The 22561-nt window shown below is 40.8% G+C and overlaps 1 protein-coding gene across 1 annotated transcript in view; it reads right to left on the bottom strand.

Annotated features, from left to right (window-relative positions):
* LOC122555285 (mucin-3A-like) overlaps positions 1-22561 on the bottom strand; it is a 462531-nt gene that overhangs the window by 256290 nt on the left and 183680 nt on the right. Inside the window, exons 7-8 of the mRNA XM_043701128.1 lie at positions 21706-21893; positions 19370-19470 (exon numbers count right to left, since the gene is read on the bottom strand). Of these exons, the coding sequence (XP_043557063.1) occupies positions 19370-19470; positions 21706-21893 (289 nt within the window). The remainder of the gene's footprint in view (positions 1-19369; positions 19471-21705; positions 21894-22561) is intronic.

Genomic DNA, 22561 nt, shown 5'->3' with positions numbered 1-22561 from the left:
ATGGAATGAGCTGCCAGAGGATGTGGTGGAGGCTGGTACAATTGCAACATTTAAAAGGCATTTGGATGGGTATATGAATAGGAAGGGTTTGGAGGGATATGGGCCAGGTGCTGGCAGGTGTGACTAGATTGGGTTGGGATATCTGGTCAGCATGGACAGGTTGGACCGAAGGGTCTGTTTCCATGCTGTACATCTCTATGACTCGATAGCAGAGTTGTTCATGGGGAGAAAACTCTGCATCAGGCTAAATCTGATCTTCTCAGAGCTTGGGTGGAACAGCAAGCACAAGGATCGCCAATGCCGGACACAAGACTCAGCTAAGCGAGACAGCTAGCTTCAGGGAGACACAGTTTAGTGTAGAAACCATGGGAATGGATCCGCATGGGTAAGAGGCATGTTCAATGTGAGATCAGGTCCAGTGACGTACGAAGTTCAGGTAGGCACAATGGTCCTGAGCAAGCATGTGGACCATATGAAAGCTGCAAACTCGCAAACGGTGCAGAAGCAAACATGATGGGCTTCTCGACTGCCTCTCCAACTGTGCTGGAACCCATGGGTGCTCCCTCTCTGTCAAATATTGAAGATACCTCAGAATCTGAGATGGACATGGCAGGTGTCGCCATCTCGACATCTTCGCCACCTGGAGAGGAGCATGAATTTATTCCGAGATGCTCTGGGTGCAAGAGGCAAGCTATTTTGTGTTACGCACCAAGCGTATCAGAGGCAGAGTTAGAGGTACCTAACCCAATGCTGAAATGCCTCAGGAGGAGCAACAAACAAAGAACCAGCCAATGTGCTTGAACTCAGAGGGGGAGGGATGTAGTGATTGTAATGACATCAGCCAGGAGGACCTCATAGACTATGAGTTCCCTGATTAGAGTCACAGAGATGTCTAGCATGGAAACAGACCCTTTGGCCTAACACGACCATACTAACCAGATATCCTAACCTAATCTAGTCCCATTTGCCAGCACTTGATCCAAATCCCTCTAAACCCTTCCTGTTCACTTACCCCTCTAGATGCCTTTTAAACACTATAATCGTACCAGTCTCCACCCACGTCTTCTGGCAGCTCATTCCATACACGGACCATCCTCTTCATGAAAAATTTGTCCCTTAAGTCCCTTTTATATCTTTTCCCTCTCATCTTAAACCTATGCCCTCTAGTTCTGGACTCCCCCACCACAGGGAAAGCACTTTGGTTGTTTATCCTATCCATGTCCCTCATGATTTTATAAACCTCTATAAGGTCACTCCTTACCTCCAATACTCCAGGGAAAACAGCCTCAGCCTATTCAGCCTCTCCCTATAGCTCAAATCTTCCAGCCTGGCAAAATTCTTGTAAATCTTTTCAGAACCTTTCCGAGTTTCACAACATCCTTCTGACTGGGGCTGTTAATCTGATCTAATCAAGGAGCCCTAGCTGATGGATATAAACAGGAATGTCAAAGGTTCTGTTCACTCCAAGAACTGGATCTGAGGAAGCTGGATCAGTATCAAAAAATTTCCATATGGAAATAAAGCATGACTTGGATGACGGGATACTGATCTCTGTGGCATTTTTTGCAGAGGCAGTTGAGAGGAGGTTCACTAATTGATTCCAGAGATCAGGGGCTCATCTTATGATGAGGGTTTGAGCAGGGTTTAGGCCTACACTCTGGAATTTAGAAGAATGAGGTATATAAAGATGCTAACGGGGATTGATAAAGAAGGCATAAAAAGATTTTTCCTTATGTTGGGCAATCTAGAATGAAAGGTTATAGTTTTAGTATAAAGATAGCAAATTTAAAACAGAGATGAGGAGTTACAAAATTTCTCTAAAGATTGTGAATCTGTGGAATTCTCCAGAATGTGGCGGATTTCAGGACACAATGTACTTATGCAGGAAACACATTTTAGTTAGTAATGAATTGAGGGGTTTTGGGGAGTAGGCATGAATTGATGCTGGTATGAGGCCAGCCATAATTGTATTAAATGCTGGAGCAAGGTTGAGGGGCTGAATTGTCTCTTCTGATGTTCTTGTTATAGCAGGGCCACTGGAATCACAACAGCAAACATATCTGAAAAAAAAATCTTGCAGAGCGAATATCATTTACCCCAATGACCTGACTAATTTCAGGAACCTTTACTGTTGATTTCCCTGCAGGCAATTCTGTGTGCCTCTCTGTTGAGGCATCCTCACAAGTCCTTTCTGCTTCAGCAGTGCTCACCATTCCCTATGGGCCCAATGGTTATCCAGTGTTGTGTGTGCTCTGATGGGGTCTCCAGGCTCAGGAACCTACCTGTTATCCTGAATATGAGTCTGAATGCAGAGGATACCTAGTAGGAGTTAGTCTTAGGAAGGTTGTGCCAGGGAGCATTCTAATGATATGGGTAGTCACCAGGTAATTCAAAGCAATTTCCCCAAGACATCAAAGCAAAATAACTTGTCATTACTCTCACTGCAGTTTGCATGATATTCCACTACACATTCTGGCAGTGACATTCATCTATTTAACTAAGTTCAATGTTTGTTGTAGATATACCATTCTCCTATAAGTAACAGTAAACACTACTCCCCTTATTGTTAATTTGCGAGTAACTGCTAGCTCAGTTCCTTTTGTTATATGACTGCACATTTCTGCAGTTGATCCAGAATAAAAAAAATGCCACAACTTTAATGATCAAGCACGGACTCATAAAAATACCACTGTTGGGAAGTCTAGAGCAGCAAGTTGCTCATGTCAGCCTTACCACAGGCCAACAAAACTATCTGATGTCTTCAAGATGTGTTAAGTGCAAGGCTTATTCTCCAGGGATTATATTCCACTGTGAACTCAGGTCACAAATCCCACAATAAAACAGGCCTTTCACTTCTAAGAATGATAAATCATCTTCGGAGCTGTGTAATTATGTAAATTTAAATAAAAACATGACTTTTTTTACCGACCTCATATCCATCCTACATCACTTCTGAACTCGACAAACCTTCTTCCACCTGTTCTTAGCCAATTATATGTTTCCATCATGGTTGTCCCTAGTTCTTCTTCCAAACAGATATTACATTTTTCCAATTCTCTTCCAGTAATCCTTACTTTCAGGCCAAGTTTAATTTCTGTCCTAGTTCCTCCAGCTTGTCATACTAGCCAAGGAAACCTTTGTTTCCACTGTGGATGCTGTATTTCTTCTCATAATGAATACAGAATAAATCTCTGTGCCAGGGCTTTCCATGTGCACTCGCCAGCTTGTGATTTTCCCTCATTAATTTTAATGGACAGGAAGATTTGCAGGCTAGTGACCACAAAAGCAATGTGGGTATACTTTGTCATCTTCACAACTGATATCCATCTAAATGTATATTCATGTGACTCTATCTGTGGAAGTATCTCTGTGGAACTCATCTGAGTGGATTCAAATTGAAGAAAATGATGAAAAAATTGACAGCAATTTCTGATGGATCAAGATTCAAAGTGCACAATGTTTTACACAGTTAACATCAAAATCCTGGAACTCCCTCCCTAATGGTATTGTGGTTTACCTATTCTAAATGAACTGCAGCAGTTTAAGAAGGCAGGACATCACCACCTTCTCAAAGACAACTAGAGATGAGCAATAAATGCTGGCCCATCCAGCAATGGTCACACCTCACGAATGAACTTAAAAATATTGAATCGTATTGGCCACCAAATTGGCAATTTCACCATCTGCCATGGACGGAAACAAATTCAGGATTAAGTGTTCTTATCACTTCCATGGGGTGTCCCAAAAGCATTTCTCAACCAAATATGTACTTACTATTTCCTTTCAGATTGACAGGCAGCCATTTTGTACTCAGCAATGTCTCACACAGAACATTCTATTGGTTTGAAAGCCACAGGCTTAAGTGTTTCTTGACAGATGCAACCTTAAGGATAGGGTTTACTGTTTTTTAATCTTCACGCATGGGATGTGGACATCACTGGCTGGCCAGCAATTATTGTCAGTCCCTAGTTACCCCTCAGAAGGTGGTGGTGAACTGCCTTCTTAAACCGCTGCCACCCACATCCTGTAAGTTGACCCATAATGCCATAAGGGAGGAAATTCCAGGATTTTGATCCAGTGACAGAGAAGGAATAATGATATACTTCCATGTCAGGATGGTGAGTGGCTTGGAGGGGAACATGCAGGTGGAGATGTTCCCATGCATTTGTTGCCCTTGCCCTTCTACATGGAAGAGGTCATGAGGTCGGAAGGATTTCTGGTAAATTCCTGCATTGTATCTTTTCGGCTTTACACTCTGCTGCTATTTTAGCAACTGTGGTAGAGGGAGTGGATGTTTGTGGGTATGGTGCTAATCAAGTGGGCTGCTTTGTCGGGCCTGGGACACTCTTAAGGAACTCACATTAGGACTGCCTAAGGAGGTCACAGATTACTTGGAAAGCAAGAATCGAACTAGGGCAACAGAGAACGTATTCACTTACAGGGAAGAATGAAACTATCTCATAATCACCAAAGAATCAGATAGGAAATTAAGAAGAAATTTCTTTAGGCAGGGAGTGCTGAGAATGTGTAACATCCTGCCACAGGAAGAGATAACAGAGATGGATGCATTTCTAAGGGGATACTCAATAAGCATAAGAGAGAAAAGTTGCACATGCTATGTAATCTTATGGAAAATATCCTTGCCGCATTCATTTTCAGAGCTTTCATTAGTGACGTTTTGCCTCTGGTAAGGTCAGGAAAGAGGCTGTTTACTAACCATTCAACTCGATGAGCAACTCCTACTACAACAGGACAACGTTCTAGCTTGGTCAACCAGAAGGAGATAACAGTCACACTACATAAGTATACGGCAATGCCAAGCTTATATAAGGCAATGGTCAGCAATCATCCCTTGATTATCAATGACACCTGAATAAGTGAGTTATTGACCTTTAAAATTTTGACAATGATCATTATTAGTGATTGAACTGGACTAAGCAAATCAACAAAATAAGTTATGATATCACTGGAGAGATTTTATATTGACCTTAATCCTCAAATCCTCTCCACTTTCTACAAGGCTTCAAGTCAATGTGTAATAGGAAACTCACTCAGTCAGCTGGAAGGACCCAGCTCCAACTTAAGAAACTGAATACCATCCAAGACAATCACCAGTCCAATACTCTAACTACAGGACTCCATGAAAACATCCTAAAACATATGATTGCACCTCCATTCAAGCTGTAAAGGCAAATGATGGCACAGTGTTATGTCATCAGATGAGAATGCTCTGGGAGATATGTTCAAATCTCACCACAGTATCTAGTGGAATTTAAAGTAAATGAATGAATCTGAAAGTGAAATCTAGTGTCAATAATAGTAACTGTGGATCGAACCTCAGAGTCCTGAACAACTTGGCTATGACAAGAAACGTGGCAGCATCATATGACAGGTCTGGCAAGGTCTATTTTGATTTTGGGAGCAAATTTCTGCATCTTTTAATTAAGTTCTGGGTCAAGATTGTTGCTAGCTACCTATTAAGGGAGTTAATGCTTGTGGATAATCTTGTAACGTGCACATCTCACGTCACTAATATATAACTCTTATTCTACCACCGCTATGAACATAAGAACATAAGAACCAGGAACAGGAGCAGGCCGTCTGGCCCTTCGATCCTGCTCCACCATTCACTAAAATCATGGCTGATTTTATTTTTGGACTCAGCTCCACCTACCCACTCTCTCACTGTATCCCTTTATTGTTCAAAAAAAATTATCTTAGCTTTAAAAACATTTACTGAATTAATGTCAACCACTTCACTGGGCAGGGAATTCCATAGATTTACAACCCTCAGGTGAAGAAGTTCCTTCTCAATTCAATCCTAAATCTGCTTCCTCTAATCTTGAGGCATTCCCTCTTGTCCTAGTTTCACCTGCCAGTGAAAGCATCCTCTCTATTTCTATCTTATCTATTCTGTTCATAATTTTATATGTTTGTATACGATCCCCCCTCATTCTTCTAATTTCCAGTAATCCCAATCTACTCAGTCTCTCCTCATAAACCAACCTCCTTAACTCTGGAATCAACCTAGAGAACCTTCTCTGCACCCCCTCTAGTGCCAGTACATCCTTTCTCAAGTAAGGAGACCAAAACCACACACAATACTCCAGGTGTGGCCTCACCAGCACCCTGTACAACTGCAAACTAGATGCTGAGAATTCTCAACATGGAAATCAGAGTAAATTCAAAACTCAAAAACTTAACTCTGTTTTTCTCTCTCTAGAGATGCTGCCAGACCTGATGAGTTTATCTAGCATTCTGTGTTGAAAAAAGCCCTTCGGGGATAAGCCCATCAGCAGAAATGTTGCGGGGGGCGGGGGGAAGGATGAGAGAGAAGTTGGGGGTAGGGGTGGGGCTAGGGGGAAGGCAGCTGGGAACGCAAATGGAGTGTAATTGTGATGGGTCACTGGGCAGGAAGATGGGCAGATAGGACAGGTCATAGGCTCCGATTTGGAGGGTTGGATCTGGTGGGGGAGAGGAGATTTGGAAGCTTGTGAAGTTGTGTTGATGCCCGTTAGGTCCCTTCAACCACACAGCAGAGCATCTCTGGGCTCACAGTGCTTTTCTGGGTGTATGCAGCTTTTTAAACCTGGCACTGATGCCACAATGCCAGTCAATTCCAGGATAGCCCAGCAGTGCCAAGTTATTCCAGGAATGACATGTGGCAGGATGGGGCTCAAGTTGAGCAGGAGAGGCAGCAGAGGGGCAGGCTAGATAGCTAACGAGGCAAAGTAAACCAGAAAATACTGGAGAAACTGAACAGGTCTGGTAGCATCTGAGGAGAGGGAAATGGAGTTAACGTTTCAAGTCCAATAAGACACATTTTTAGATAGTTCTTCAGGAGGTACTATTTTATTTAGGCTTTCTAGCATCCATAGTATTTTGCTTTTAGTTAGTTAAAGAGGTGAGTTAGGTAAAATATGGTGAGAGATCTTGCTAGTCTTTATGGTAACAAATCTTCAAAAAACCTCAACAAAATTGACATTTAACCAAGAGAATCATCAGATTAAGTCACATGAACTCATAATTGATTGCTTTACAAAGCCATCTGTGTTCACTAGTGCCCTTAAGGGAAGGGCATCTGCCATTACTTTCTGTAACCTCATTGTACCATGTATTTTTAACTGCCCTCTAAAAAGGCCTGCCAAATCGCTTAGAACAAGAGAAATTAGGGATGGGCAACAAATGCTTGTCTTGCCAGTGACATTCACATAATATGAAAGAATAACCAGAAGTAAAACCACCCCTTCAGACTAACTAGTGATGTGTGACTTTTCCACATTAACCATATCCCAATGAAAAGAAAAAGAAATTGCCTGCTCCTTTAAGGAGTTGTATCACATGATTTACCTTGATCCTGAAGTAAATGAACATCTATGGAAGAATGTGCATCACTCAAGGGAAAAAAGTATAGGGTTTTACAGCACCACATTGGCGGCAAACATGCATATTCACAATATGGCTCCAATCTGCATCATTTATGCCAATTTAATTGTGTATACCCTCAGGAATTTCCACATAAACCCACATTTATAGGATGATACATACTACCATAGCACTTTCAAATCATTTTAAAAGTGCTTTCAAGCAAACATAAGATGCTGCTGCATCAAATCATGTGATATAAAACAGCGTTTTCTGTAATCTTGCTTTTCAGCATGAATATTGAAAACAGTTTTAAGAGTTTGAAACTTTATAAATTGAATTCCTACCCCATGCCCAATGTCCAATACATTTTTTACCTTCATGGTATGACACTCTATCATTAAAATCAAGCCACCAGAACAATTTGGGTTCAATAAAAAGTTCTATAAAATAGAGCATACCAGGAGCAACATCAATGTGTGCCTGACAGTGAGGGATCAGTCTATTAAAGCCAAAATATAGGACTATATGCATGCTAAAAAAGTGGAAGCAACAATACAATACAATAGACAAGTAAACAATCCAATAGTAGATTGGATCAAAGCTTTGTCGTCTTGTCATATCTAGGCATCAAGAGTGGAGGATAATTAAAATTTAACAGGTGGAGGAGGCTCAATGGATATGTCCACCTTCAATGATGGCACAGCCCAGTATAGACAATGATAAGGCTGATCCATATTGGCTTCCTTTAGAGGTGAGATGAGAGTGACTGTCTTTGATAGGTTGATGGTATAAGCAGAGATATCAAGCAGACCCAATAAACTTGATATCAAGGGAATTGTGAGGTAATTTTCCACTAGCTGGAGTCAAACTAAGTATTCAGAGAAATGCAGTTGTACATTATGTGCTGACTGGCTTGCCATAGTTAAGAAACCTCTACCGCTGCCGTAAGAGCTTTCAGTTTTAGTTTATGACAACTATTAAATCTATTATTTGAAACATGATGTCAGAAGTTTGAAGTTGAGATTAAGTGAATTTTCGAAGATGTCCCAGAATGCAAAAATTGAACAGAAGACTAAAAACCAGAGTTTTGAAAAACTGAGTGAATTCAGAATGGCTGTGTAGTTTTCATTCCCTGCTGCTATAGAAATGAAACACGATATGAGGCAGAATTGGCATTTGTTCCAGTCTAAGTAGGAAAACTATGAAATGACCACAAAACTAAATAAAAAGTCTGAATAAATAAAGCTTGCAACTCTCGTATTAGTAATGCAGTTGCACTACAAGTTATGATGCTTCCTAAACTTCACCAAGGAGTAGAGAACCCCAGACAGGAGAGAACTTGAAGCCTTGAAGATGAACTTTGAATGCTGTATTTATGTTACTAACGAATGTTACATGTTCGTCACCAGAACAAGTAAGGAAGGGAGACTCCTGAACAGTATGTGACCAGGATGTGACATTGTTGAAAGATCTGATGAGTCCTGTCAGTTTGGACTACTAAAAGATGAGCTCGGGCATAAAAGATCCACTATGCAGATTCATAGTTCCTTGAAAGTGGAATCACAAACAGGCAGGATTGTGAAGAAGGCATTTGGTATGCTAGCCTTTATTGGTTTGTGCACTAAGTATAGGAATTGGCTGTACAGGACATTGGTGAGACCACTCTTCGAATACTGCATTCAATTCTGGCCTCCCTCCTTTAGGAAGGATGTTGTGAAACTTGAAAGGGTTCAGAAAAGATTTACAAGGATGTTACCAGGATTGGAGGATTTGAGCTATAGGGAGAGGCTGAATAGACTGTGGCTATTTTCCCTGTACCGTCAGAGGCTGAGGGGTGACCTTATAGAGGTTTCTAAAATCATGAGGAGCATGGATAGGGTGAATAGGCGAGGTCTTTTTCCCAGGGTTGTGGAATTCAAATCTAGAGGGCATCAGTTTAAGATGAGAGGGAAAAGATTCAAAAGGACCAAAGGGGTAACTTTTTCATGCAGAGGGTGATGCATGTGTGAAATGAGCTGCCTGGGGAAGTGTGGAGGCTGGGGCAATTACAACATTTAAAAGGCATCTGGATGGGTATATGAATAGGAAGGACTTAGAGGGATATGGGCCAGCTGCTGGCAAATGGGACTAGATTATTTCAGGATATCAGGTTAGCATGGATGAGTTGGACTGAAGGGTCTGTTTCTATGCAATACATCTCTATGATTCCAACAAAGCTACTTACATGTGCAGAAGCTCTGAAGTTGTCAATCATCAATTACACCATATTAATAAGAAAACAGTCAAGGCTTTGCATTATGCTGAGACACATTCCAGACAAAATGATAATATACTGACAATCAGAAAAAACTAGTGCGGGAGAGAGAGAAAAACCCCACACTGCTAACTGACACAGCAGTGAATTTGCACAGTTACTGCCTTTGCTATTTGAGTTCATGCATCACTCGACATCAGAGTGTATCTAGAAAAAATAAACAAACAGCGAAATTCACAGCTGACCTTGGAGGAATCGGTGTGGGTGAGCTCACAGCATAGGAACAGATAAGTGCATAGTTTCAATGTGTAACCTTGCTGTAAGTCTACAGTAGTGAATAGAGTGGATTCTTTCTTGATTATATGCTTTATTGAGAACTGTCTCTTGATTAAACTTTAAAAATATAAACCATAAGTACTAAGTTAGCCTGGAGCACTGTTTTTTAGAACAAAGAGTTGGTGCTATTTTCTGGGTCTGTAGATTGTGAAGGAGCAAAGATGACCTCTAGTAGAGTGATATGCCCTTCCTGTCGGATATGGGAGGTTAGGGAGAGTTTCCATGTTACTGATGATTATGGGTGCAGGAAGTATGTTTGGTTGAGAATTCTATCAAATCGCATGGATCGGTTGGAGTGGCAGTTACAGGCAATGAGGAATTTACAAGAGCGAAGGGGTCTGATGGATGGCAGTTATAGATACTGTCAGGTAGATGGGTTAACTCCAGAAAAGGTCAGAGAGGGAGGCAGGTAATGCAAGAGTCTTCTGTGGCTATTCCCATTTCAAACAAGTAAGCTGTTTTGGAAAACATAGGGGGTGATGGACTTTCGGGAGAATGTAGCACAAACAGCCAAGTTTCTGATATCGAGATAGGATCTGGCTCTAATGTAATGAGAGATACGTCGGGTTCTAAATGATCGATTGTGATAGGGGACTCTCTAGTCAGAGGCACAGACAGATGTTTCTGTGGCTGGCAGCGAAAAATTAGAATGGTGTGTTGCCTCCCTGGTGCCAGGAACAATGATATCTCAGTGAGGATGCAGAATGTTCTCAAAGGGGAGAGGGACCAGTAGGAAGTTATTGTACACATTGGAACTAACAATGTAGGAAGGGAAAAGGATGAGATTATTAGCGGAGAATATAGAAAGCTAGGCAGGAATTGAAAAAGGAGGCCCTCAAGGATAGTAATGTTACTCCATGTGCTACCAGCGAGTGTGGGTAGAAGTAGATGGATAGAACAGATGAATGTGTGGCTGAGGAGCTGGTGCAGGGGAGAATCTTTTCTGAGGTAGAAGTGACCTGTACAAGGAAAATGGATTGTACCAGAATTGGAAGAGAACTAATATACTGGCAGGAAGATTTGTTCGAGCTGCTTGGGACGATTTAAACTAGTAAGGTGTGGGTGGGGAGGGGGGAGAGGGTGGTGAGAGCCAGGGAAATAGTGAGGAAAGAGAACAATCTGAGACTGGTACAGTTGGAAAAGGGAGTGAGTCAAACAGTAAAGACCGACAGGTACATAGCAGAGAGCAAGATGGGACTGATAAATTAAACTGCATTTATTTCAATGCAAGAGGCCTAACAGACAGGCAGATGAACTCAGGGTATGGTTAGGAACATGGGACTGGGATATCATAGCAATGACAGAAACGTTGCTCAGGGATGGACAGGACTGGCAGCTTAACGTTCCAGGATACAAATGCTGTCGGAAGGATAGAAAGGCGGGCAAGAGAGGAGGGGGAGTTTTTGACAAGGCATAGCATTACTCCAAGCAGTACTTATAAGGATATTCCTGGGAATACATCTAGGGAAGTTATTGGGTGGAACTGAGAAATAATAAAGAGATGATCACCTTGCTAGGATAGTACTAGAGATCCTGGATTAGTGGTGCTGGAAGAGCACAGGAGTTCAGGCAGCATCCAAGGAGCTTCGAAATCGACGTTTCGGGCAAAAGCCCTTCATCAGGAATAAAGTCAGTGAGCCTGGAGCGTGGAGAGATAAGCCAGACGAGGGTGGGGGTGGGGAGAAAGTAACATCTTCAGGACAGAGGAAATGACCTGGGAGTTGCAGTGGGAGAGGGATTCCCTGAGATTCTTGTAGAGAGAGGAGGAAAACTTCTTCAAGGCAGGCATCCTTGCAAGAGGATTCGCAGTAGGGTTAAACTCAACTAGGTAAAAACAATGACTGTACGAGAGATCCCCTAATGGTCAACGAGAAATTGAGAAACAAATTTGTAAGAAGATTTCAATCTGTAATCTGTAAGAATAATAGGGTAGTAATAGTAGGGGATTTTAACTTTCCAAACATAGATTGGAACTGCCACAATGTTAAGGGTTTAGAGAGACAGCAATTTGTTAAGTGTGTATAAGAAAATTTTCTGATTCAGTATGTGGATGTACCTACTAGAGAAGGTGCAAAACTTGACCTACTCTTGGGAATTAAGGCAGGGCAGGTGACTGAGTTGTCAGTGGGGGAGCGTTTTGGGGCCAGCGACCATAATTCTGTTAGTTTTAAAATAGTGATGGAAAAGAATAGACTGGATCTAAAAGTTGAAGTTCTAAATTATAGGAATGTTAATTTTGATGGCATTAGGCAAGGACTTTCAAAAGCTGATTGCGGCAGATGTTCGCAGGTAAAGGGACAGCTGGTAAATGGGAGTCCTTTAAAATGAGGTAATGATAGTCCAGAGACAATATATTCCTGTTAGGATGAAACAAAAGGCTGGTAGATGTAGGGAATGCTGGATGACTGGAGAAATTGAGTTTTTGGTTAAGATAAAGAAGGAAACATATGTCAGGTATAGACAGGAGAGATCGATTGAATCCTGAGAAGAGTATACTTAAGAGGGAAATCATGAGGGCAAAAAAGTGACATGAGATAGCTTTGGCAAATAGTATTATGGAGAATCCAAAGGGATTTTATAAACACATTAAGGACAAAAGGGTAACCAGGGAGAGAATAGGGTCCCTGATAGCTGAGCAAAGCAGCCTGTGTTTGGAACTACAGAAGGTGGGGGAGTAACTAAACGAGCATTATGCATCAGTGTTTACTGTGGAGAAGGACATGGAAGATACAGAATATGCAGAAATAGATGGTGACATCTTGAAAAATATCCTTATTACAGTGAGGTGGTGCTGGATGTCTTGAAACACATAAAATTGGATAAATCTCCAGGACCAGATCAGGTGTACTCGAGAACTCTGTGGGAAGCTAGGGAAGTGACTGTGGGGCCCTTTGCTGAGATATTTGTATCACCAATAGTCACAGGTGAGGTGACGGAAGATTGGAGGTTGACTAACATGGTGCCACTATCTAAGAAAGGTGGTAAGGAAAAGCCAGAGAACTATAGACCAGCAAACCTGACATCGGAGGTGGGTAACGTGTTGAAGGGAATCCTGCGGGACTGGAGTTTTACTTATTTGGAAAGGCAAGGACTGATTAGGGATAGTCAGCATGGCTTTGTGCATGGGAAATTATGTCTCGTGAACTTGATTGAGGTTTTTGAAGAAGTAGCAAAGAGGATTGATGAGGGCAGAGCAGTAGATGTGACCTAAATGGACTTCTGTAAGACGTCCAACAAGGTTCCTCATGGAAGACTGGTTAGCACGGTTAGATCTTATTGAATACAGGAAGAACTAGCCATTTGGATACAGAACTGGCTCAAAAGCAGAAGACAGAGGGTGTATCTGGAGGGTTACTTTTCAGACTGGAGGCCTGTGACCAATGGTGTGCCACAAGGATCTTGCTGGGTCCACTGCTTTTTGTCATTTATATAAATGATTTGGATGTGAACATAGGAGGTATTGTTAGTAAGTTCGCAGAGGACAGCAAAATTGGAGGTGTAGTAGACAGTAACAAAGGTTATCTCAGATTACAATGGGATCTTGAGGTGCTGGGCCTCCTCCACCGCCACTCCCTCACCACCAGACGCCTGGAGGAAGAACGCCTCATCTTCCGCCTCGGAACACTTCAACCCCAGGGCACCAATGTGGATTCCTGATGAAGGGCTTTTGCCCGAAACGTCGATTTTGCCTGTCCTCGGATGCTGCCTGAATTGCTGTGCTCTTCCAGCACCACTGATCCAGAATCTGGTTTCCAGCATCTGCAGTCATTGTTTTTACCACCTTGATCAGATGGGCCAATGGGCCAAGGAGTGGCAGATGGAGTTTAATTTAGATAAATGTGAAGTACTGAATTTTGGGAAAGCAAATCAGAGCAGGAGCTATACAGTTAATGGTAAGGTTCTACAGCGTGTTGCTGAACGGAGAGATCTTTGAGTGCAGGTTCATAGCTCCATGAAAGTAGAGTAGGATAGTGAAGGTGTTTGGTATGCTTTCCTTTATTGATCAGTGCATTGAGTATAGGAGTTGGAAGGTCATGTTGTACAGAACATTGGTTAGGCCACTTTTGGAATATTGCATGCAATTATGGTCTATTTCCTATCGGAATGATGTTGTGAAATTTGAAAGGGTTCAGATAAGATTAACAAGGATGTTGCCAGGGTTAGAGGATTTGAGCTATAGGTAGAGGCTGAGTAGACTGGGGCTGTTTTCCCTGGAGGGGTGACCTTATAGAGGTTTATAAAATCATGAGAGCCATAGATAGGACAAAAAGACAAGGTCTTTTCCCTGGGATGGGAGAGTCCAGAACTAGAGGGCATAGGTTTAGGGTCAGAGGGAAAAGTTATAAAAGGGAATTAAGGGGCAACTTTTTCATGCAGAGGGTGGTGCATGTGTGCAATGAACTGCCAGAGGAAGTGGTGGAGGCTTTTAAAAGGCATCTGGATGGCTATGTGAATAGGAAGGTTAAGAGGGATATGGGCCAAGTAGTGGCAAATGGGACTAGATTAGGGTAGGATATCTGGTCGACATGGATGAATTGGACTGAAGGATTTTACATCTCTATGACTCTGTAACTCTATAAGGAAGAGCCAGCAGAAAAATCAAGGTCAGAGGGCAGATTGTGAATATTGCAGAAGACATTACACAAAAGAAAAGAAACTATGTCCAAAGTAAGGAAAGTAGTACTCTACCTTTAAGAAGCTGAATCACATTGCATAGAAGTCCTTAGTCGTAAAGAAACAAAGTAGGCATTTAAGATGATTGCCTGAGAGATGTCAACCAGAGATTCTAAAGAATTACTCAACACCACAGAACAAGTTATCATCATCATCTAATGTGTATATAAGTGGTTTTAGATTGTTAAAATAATGACTACATAAGGAGAGTATCAAGTGAGCATGCACTTCCAGATAAATACTAATACTCTATGCAACATCATCTGTTGTGCATATCAAGATGGTGACCCATAACAGGAGGCAAGGTTCAGGCCAAAAGATGGAACTAAATTGATCCTTAGAAACAAACGTAGCTGAAAGTCCAATGCAGTGGGAAGAATGCAGATCTTTCAATCCAGGTGATAGATGCTAAGAAAAATCCAGTTATCTCAGCTGAAGCAAATCTAAGCTTTTACCAGTAATGCTGCACATGTCACAAGAGATCTGCAATTCACTAAGCCACTAGGTCATTGATGAATAGATCCTAAAAGTGCATAGATATTCTTAGAGGTGTTGGATTCGAGCTGGAGCTCTTTTGCTCTTTCCGTTTCTTTTCTTCTTTTATTCTCTTTTAATGTTTTTTGTCCTTTCTACTTATCTCCTGCCCTTGGATGACATCAGTGATGGTGAGTGGAGACTTAAAGTGAGGCCCAGCGTGGATATGAGGTACTCTCGGCTTCAAGGTGAAGCTCAGTGCGGACTCGTCTGCGTTGCCAGTCTAATTTTTTTTCTTTCTTGCTTTAGATGGACTTTTATTTCTTTATTTTTCTAATTTATACCTTAGATTTTGTACCTAGGCATCTTTGTACCTAAGGTGACACCAGAAATGGCAACTTTGTATACTTTTCGCTGTATCCATGTATCCCTGTACTTGAGTACACGTGACAATAAAGCTAATTCCAACTCTAATTCTAAGGTATTCCTTATGAATATCATCTCAATGCAGAAGACAGTTTGAGAACAACTCAACATCTGCCAAGAAGAGTTCTAGCTGCCCTCCAAGTCCAACCTGAAGGACAGGAGAGAAGAACTAAAAAAGGCAAGAAGTGACAATTGGTAAGTGAAGCAGGATGAAAATAGAAATGTTCTAACTACATTCTAGAAGTTGTTTGGGAAATACAGGGGTTGTATATGTTGTTGGCCACTTCCACTGTTAAAGAAGCGTGCTCAGCACAAGATGCCCAGTGATCTTTCCCAACTGATGATCTGATATCTATGGAAGTGGAGACCAATGGCAAAAGCCAACACAGACCATGATCAAATTCCAGTATAATTCTAGAGAGAAATTACCCTATGAACCTGAAGGTGAACGAAGGAAAATGCTTGAATTCAAGTACATAAATCATGTGTTGGCAGTCAAAGGACTTCACTTGAATCCTGGCAAAGTGAGAGCTCAAGCAGAAATGCATGACCAACAAATACAAAAGCAGTGAAATGATTTGTTAGATTTGTGAACTATTTAATTAGGTTCTTGTCTAATTTGTTATCAGAACACAAACAGTAGACAAGTTTACTGCTGTATTGAGACACAGACCAAGTAGCAGCTTTCAAATGAATCAAAAAACTAGCAACAATTGTTGAATATGCTCATCAATCCGGAAGCAATATAGAATCTGAAAACTAAGTACCTTTCTCTGATCAATCACTCACCACAGGTGTATGCTCAGGAAATGAAAATCTACCAAGAATGAGCAGATATCAGAAAAGCTGAAAACAATGCACATGAAAAGGTCTGAACACATTAGAGATAATATATGAAATGCAGCGCACAGACTGTTGAAGTGGGACAGTCTAGAATGTACTGGGTTTTGTAACTGAATAATCATTTTTAGAGTCACAGAGAGTCATAGAGTCCTACAGCTCGGAGTCAGGCCCTTTGGCTCAAACTGGTCCATGCCGACCAAAATGTCCATCAATGCTAACCCCATTTCCCTGCACTTGGCCCATATCCTTCTAAACCTTTCCTTTCCATGTGTTGTCCAAATGCCTTTTGAATGTTGTTAATGCACCCGCCTCAACCTCTTCCGCTGGCAGCTCATTCCATATGCGCACCACCCTCTGTGTAAAACAGTTGCCCCTCAGGTTTCCTTTTATTCTTTCCCTTCAAACCTTCAACTGATGCCCTCTAATCTGTGATTCTCCAATCCTGGGAAAAAGACTGAGTACATTCACCCTATCCATGCCTTCATGATCTTATATACTTCTTAAAGAAACCCCCTCAGTCTCCTACACTCGAATGAAAATGTCCTAGTTTGTCCAATCTCTCCCTATAAATCAGACCCTTGAGTCCAGGCAAAATCCTTGCAAATTTCTTCTGCACTCTTTCTAATTTAATAACATTCTTTCCATAGCAAGGTGACCAAAACTGAACAAATACGCCTAGGTTGGCCTCACCAACATCCTGTACAACTGCAATATTAATTCCCAACTTCTATACTCAATGCCTTGACTGATGAAGGCCAATGTGCCAAAAGCCTTCTTCACTACCTTCTCTACCCGTGGCTCCACTTTCAGTGAATCCTGCACCTGACCTCCTGTCCCTCTGTTCCAATACACTCCCAAGGCCCTACCATTCACATGAAACTCCCGCCTTGATTTGACTTTCCAAAATGCAAGACTCACATTGATCTATATTAAACTCCATTTGCCATTTCTTGGCCCACTTTTTTTGCTGAACATGTATATTGGGTATCCTGGGCAACTTGTAATTGCAAATATTAACACAATCTTTTCGTTTTTGTTATTAAAAGTGGAGTGTTTAGAGAAATACATTTGCAGATAGTATACTGGCTGACGTGCGATCATCATGCGACCTTTGCCGTAAGATCATTCACTTTAGCTGTGGCAGCCACTAAACAGATTTCTTGAAATTGAATCACACAGGATGACTTTTTTATGGCTGTTGCATCTTAGTGCAAGGTCATCACTGCAGTGGTTCCTCAAGACAATGTCTTAGACATAACCATTTCAGCTGTTACCACAATAACATTCCCTCCATTTGCAGATTATCAGATAATGAAGCAATCTTGCCTGCATGCAGCAGGACCTAGACAACATTGAAGCTTGGGCCAGGAGTGATTCTTTCCAACAACAGATGATCTACCTTCAAGCTCCAACCTTGATATTCAATGATATTAACACAGATGAACCATTAATATTCTAGGACCACCGCTGAGCGGAAACTTAATCAAACCATTTCCATAAATATTGTGGCTGCCAGAGCTAAGCCTATCCATTATCAAAATATTACAAGGGTCTGGTTGTGATGTCTCCACTTCCTGGATGGATGCAGTTCCAGCAACACTCAAGATATTTGATGTCATCTTGGACAAAGCAAATTACTTGACAGGCACTCCATCCATTAACATAAACATTCACTTCCTCAATCACTAAAATACATTGGCAACAATGTCTCGCATACACAAGATGTCTTGCAGAAACTCACCAAGACATCTTTCATAGGACCTTCCGACCCTCTAATATATACCATCTAAAAAGACAAAAATGGCAAGTAGGTGGGAGCATCACTTGATTAAATCTCCCTTCCAAGTCACATGCATTCTGGAGTTGGAAACATATCATCCATTCTTCATTGTTAGTGCAAGAAAATCTTGGAATTCCCTCCCTACAGTTTCAACAAAGTAGTGCCAGCGCAGAGACTGCATTCATTCAAGAAATGACTCACTATCATTCTTCCAAAGGCAATTAGGAATGAGCAATAAACAATGGCCACATCCTATGAATGAATTACAAGAAAAAAAATCAATAGACTGAGTCTCATTATGGCCCAATTTTCATTCTGAAGAGGTTACCACTTATTAAAATGGACAAATATTATGTGGATTGATTTTAATTTCTCGTAAAATTTCAAATAGAGACACACATGAAGAAACCATTCAACTGTTAGTAGTTTTTTACTAGATAATTTACGAGACATGACAATAGAGTGCAAAAGGTATCGTGCCCAATTCTCTCTTCCTGTGAAATACTCTACGTGAAAAATAATCGTTTCCCTTCTCTTTCAGCCATGGTCCACTGAATGTACCCAAACAATAAAATGTGGAACATATGAACCCAAATGAAAAATATTGTAATATTGGCCAAAGTAATCAGCCAGGCAGCAAAGCAGAAGGTTCTATAATCCATTAAAATGAAACTGGCTTAAGAAGTGAGGAACAAAACTCTGATATATTTCCGTCATTTACAATGCCATCTGGAACAGATTAATTACTTGTAATTTTTTAAAATAATCCAAAAGCTATTTCAATTATATCTTTCTATTATGTAAAATTATCTAATAGTTTTGAAATCTGCTTGGTGTGGTCAAAATGATGTAGTGTTTTCTTATGGGTGTTAACATACTGGCAGTATCTATCAATCAAGAAACTTCCTCACTGACCTGACTAAATTAGCAAAATTTTAGCTTACATATGGATTTTCCAAATCAACAAATTTCAAATTGTCAGTTTAAGACTTCACTCTCTTGTCCATCTGCATAGCTACAATTTGCAGAGACTGGACCTTGTACTTGCAATGAAATCATTTTTGGATCATAAAGATAAACCATCTAACAGCTGTAAAACTGCAACAGATGATTTCCATGGCCAGTCTTATTTTTAAAAATCTGTTTTCTTTGATGAAATTGGATACATTTTAGAAGGTAGTTCCAGTTCGCTCTTACATGCCAATGAAACAAACCTCAGCTATCCTTGAGTTCTTGCCATTTTCATTGCCGAAGTTAATGGCAAGTTTCTTTGATATCTTTTGAGTTTGGCCATTTTCGGTGCTCGTTGGTGAAGCTAAACAAAACACAATCACACATTAAGTGCAGATACTTTGAAAATGGTATTTCAGATATCAATTCTATAAACTGAAAAAGAGTTTCAACAAAGTATATTAATCTACATTCCAACTCTTACATTATTAATTATTTTGAGATGTTTTATTGTACATTACTCTCTTTGGGTTGAATTTATTGCAGGGAGTGGGGGTCCTGATGGCATTATGAAAAGCAAGGGAGCCTGATTGGATTCTGCACCCATCAAGCATTTATCTGTCTTGCTTCGATGCTCCCTTCCCTTAAAGGGTAGCAATGTAGCCTCCAAGAAATGGTGGCGATTTGTAAGGTCAACAGCTCTTTAGTCCAGCAGCACTTGGGAATGGGTGGCTACTGTGGGGTCTGTGCACAGCCAAGAGCAGCACCATTGGCACCTTAGATTCAGATTAGTGATGTTGGCTTGACAGGGTAGATGGAGAGGCTGGGAGTGGTGTTGCTGAATGTACATTAGTCTTACTGTGGGTATAGATCTTGCCCATAGGCTACAATAATCAAGAGGCACTGCCCATCTCAAGGCCTCAGGAAGATTGACAGTTTTTGTTCGGTGGTTTCCTATGTGCTAGAGATATTTCTGTTAACAGTGGCAATACTGGTTCCTTAAGGACTTGGAAGGTTTTCCTAGATCATTCCGATTCTTGAGTGAATCACAGGGCCACTCCACCTTTCGTTCCACTTCTATACTTCCTGTACCTCACAACCCACTCCAATTGGTCAAGTTAACCAGGAAGTGAAACTGTCTATTATTGTTCATGATAAAAGCATGCCTTGTCAGTTCTTGTTTATGAGATTGTTCAATAGTTGGTTGTCACATGGAGGACTAAAGCATGTGTTGCCTATGCAGCTATGACTGGTTGGTGCTGGTCTGGTTGGTGCTGGTGATGACATGGGGTTATGGAGAGAGGTGTTGGTGCAGATAAAGCACACAGGAAGTAAAGGGAAGTCCCATAACAAAGTTACTCTGACTGGAGAAATTGAGGAAGGAATGTTGGACAGAACTGGAGGTTGGTGATGGAGCAACATGGGATGGGAATATAGTATAATGTGTTGCTGATGGCATGGAAATGCAATGACGTTGATGGCCATCAAATGGCGAGGTCTAGTAAGATCGCATGGAAGTGGCAGACAACGTGGGATAATGGAACAGAATTGCAAGAAGAATGAGATAGGAAGAGTGTAATGAGAAGAATGGAATATCATGGGATGTGACTGCATGAGAAGAATGGTATGGCATAGAAAGCAGGGAACATCCATATCCAAGTGAGGTGGCATGGAATGCCATAGGAGAGGGATGATATGGGAGGGAGAGATGACCTTGGAGAGTAGTCAGAGGGGTTGGTGAAATTAATTTGACAGCAAATATTTTCTAAATTCAGTTTTGAGGTTTGATTATAAGTCCAAATATAATTTTGTAGTATCATATAAAATGGAAGTCTCTCCTGCTGGTGAAATTAATCTTGCACTGCCAAAAGCTTTTATAACTTGGAGTGTCTCTACTAAATCTTCCCTTTAGCTTCTCTGCTTTTAAAACATGTGCAGTTTCTCCCTGTCAACTGAAGTCCAACATTTTTCCAAAAGGAGAATGGTGAACAGGTCCAATTTCAATGCAATTTAAGATCACAGTTTTTAACTGCTTAATTATTTTGTGTGTAACTATTTATCTTTTATCCTTGTAAATGAATATCTTTCTTCATATAAAATAATTTGGAAAGCAAAACATTTGACAGTAAAATCCACCCCATTCAATGGTTCCCATACTCGGCCAAAAGAAGATGCTAGATATTGTGAAAGATGCCATACACAGACTTTTAATTTCTTTTGCACCTTTTTTAATTCTTTAATCTTTTGTGTGATGTTGATGTCACTGGAGAAGTCAGCATTCAATGCCCATCCTAAATGCCTTTGAAAAAGTGGAATGAGCCATTTATGTAATAGACACTGACCCAAATCGTTGGCCAAGATTTCATAATCATGTCTAACATATTGCCAGCAAATTTAAGGATCAGGCCGTCCTTGAACTCGATTAAGTAAATTATGAAAAAAAATCATCCAAATATTTTAACTTGCTCTACCAAATTAAAATGGGCAAATGTTGACAGCATATTCTCTATTGAATTTACATGACAAAATAATAGACTGAATTGCATAACTAATCACATAATAAATCTTCAGCTCTACCGTAACAAAAAAGGCAGCTTACAAGTCACAGCAGTAATGTAGTTGGTGGGTTCACTCCAAGTACCCTCTTCTTTTGCTTTGCTAACTCGTACCCCAAATTCATAAACAGTATTTGGTTTAAGGTTGTCTATTGTTGTTGCACTTGTTGGACAGCACTGATATAGCCATTTCTTGTCTCTTTCTTTTTCTCTGTACCGAACTGTGTAGTGCCTGAAGAAAGAAATGAAAAAAAAAATCACATAGGAAAATAGAAGCATAGAAAATAGGAGCAGGAGGCCGTTCTGCCCTTCAAGCCTGCTACGCTATTTAAATGATAATGGATGATCATTCAACTCCATACTCTATTCCTGCCTTCCCCCCATATTCTTTCATGCTTTTAGCCTGAAGAACTATATCTGATGCCTTTTTTAAAATATTCAAAGTTTTTGCCTCAATCAGTTGCTGTGGAAGAGAATTCCTCACAGCTCAACCTGTGACCTAAACTTGGAGGCATTGCATGTAGTTCCCTCATTTAAGTCATTAAAATATATTGCCAATACCTGGAGCCCCAAATGCATGCATTTTAATTTCTTAGGTAAGACTTCATTGAAAACTTTCTGAAAGTCCAAGTGAACTATGTCCACTGGCTCGTACAAAAGCCTGAATGCATGCACCAGCCAGTTTTGAAACAGTTTCTACCCTACTGTTATTAGAATACTGAATGGTCTCACAAATTCTTAACATTCGCCTGTACCTGTGTTTTTGTTTTTGCCACTGTTTACCTATTATTTATTTATCTACGTTACTTAACTCTGTGATCTGCCTGTATTACTCACAAGACAAAGCTTTTCACTGGGCCTCGGTACACGTGACAATAAATTCAATTCAATTCCCCTTTT

The sequence above is a fragment of the Chiloscyllium plagiosum genome, chromosome 12, assembly GCF_004010195.1.
Source record: "Chiloscyllium plagiosum isolate BGI_BamShark_2017 chromosome 12, ASM401019v2, whole genome shotgun sequence".
In the NCBI taxonomy this organism is placed as follows: domain Eukaryota; kingdom Metazoa; phylum Chordata; class Chondrichthyes; order Orectolobiformes; family Hemiscylliidae; genus Chiloscyllium; species Chiloscyllium plagiosum.
This window is presented reverse-complemented; position numbering and strand designations above follow the sequence as displayed.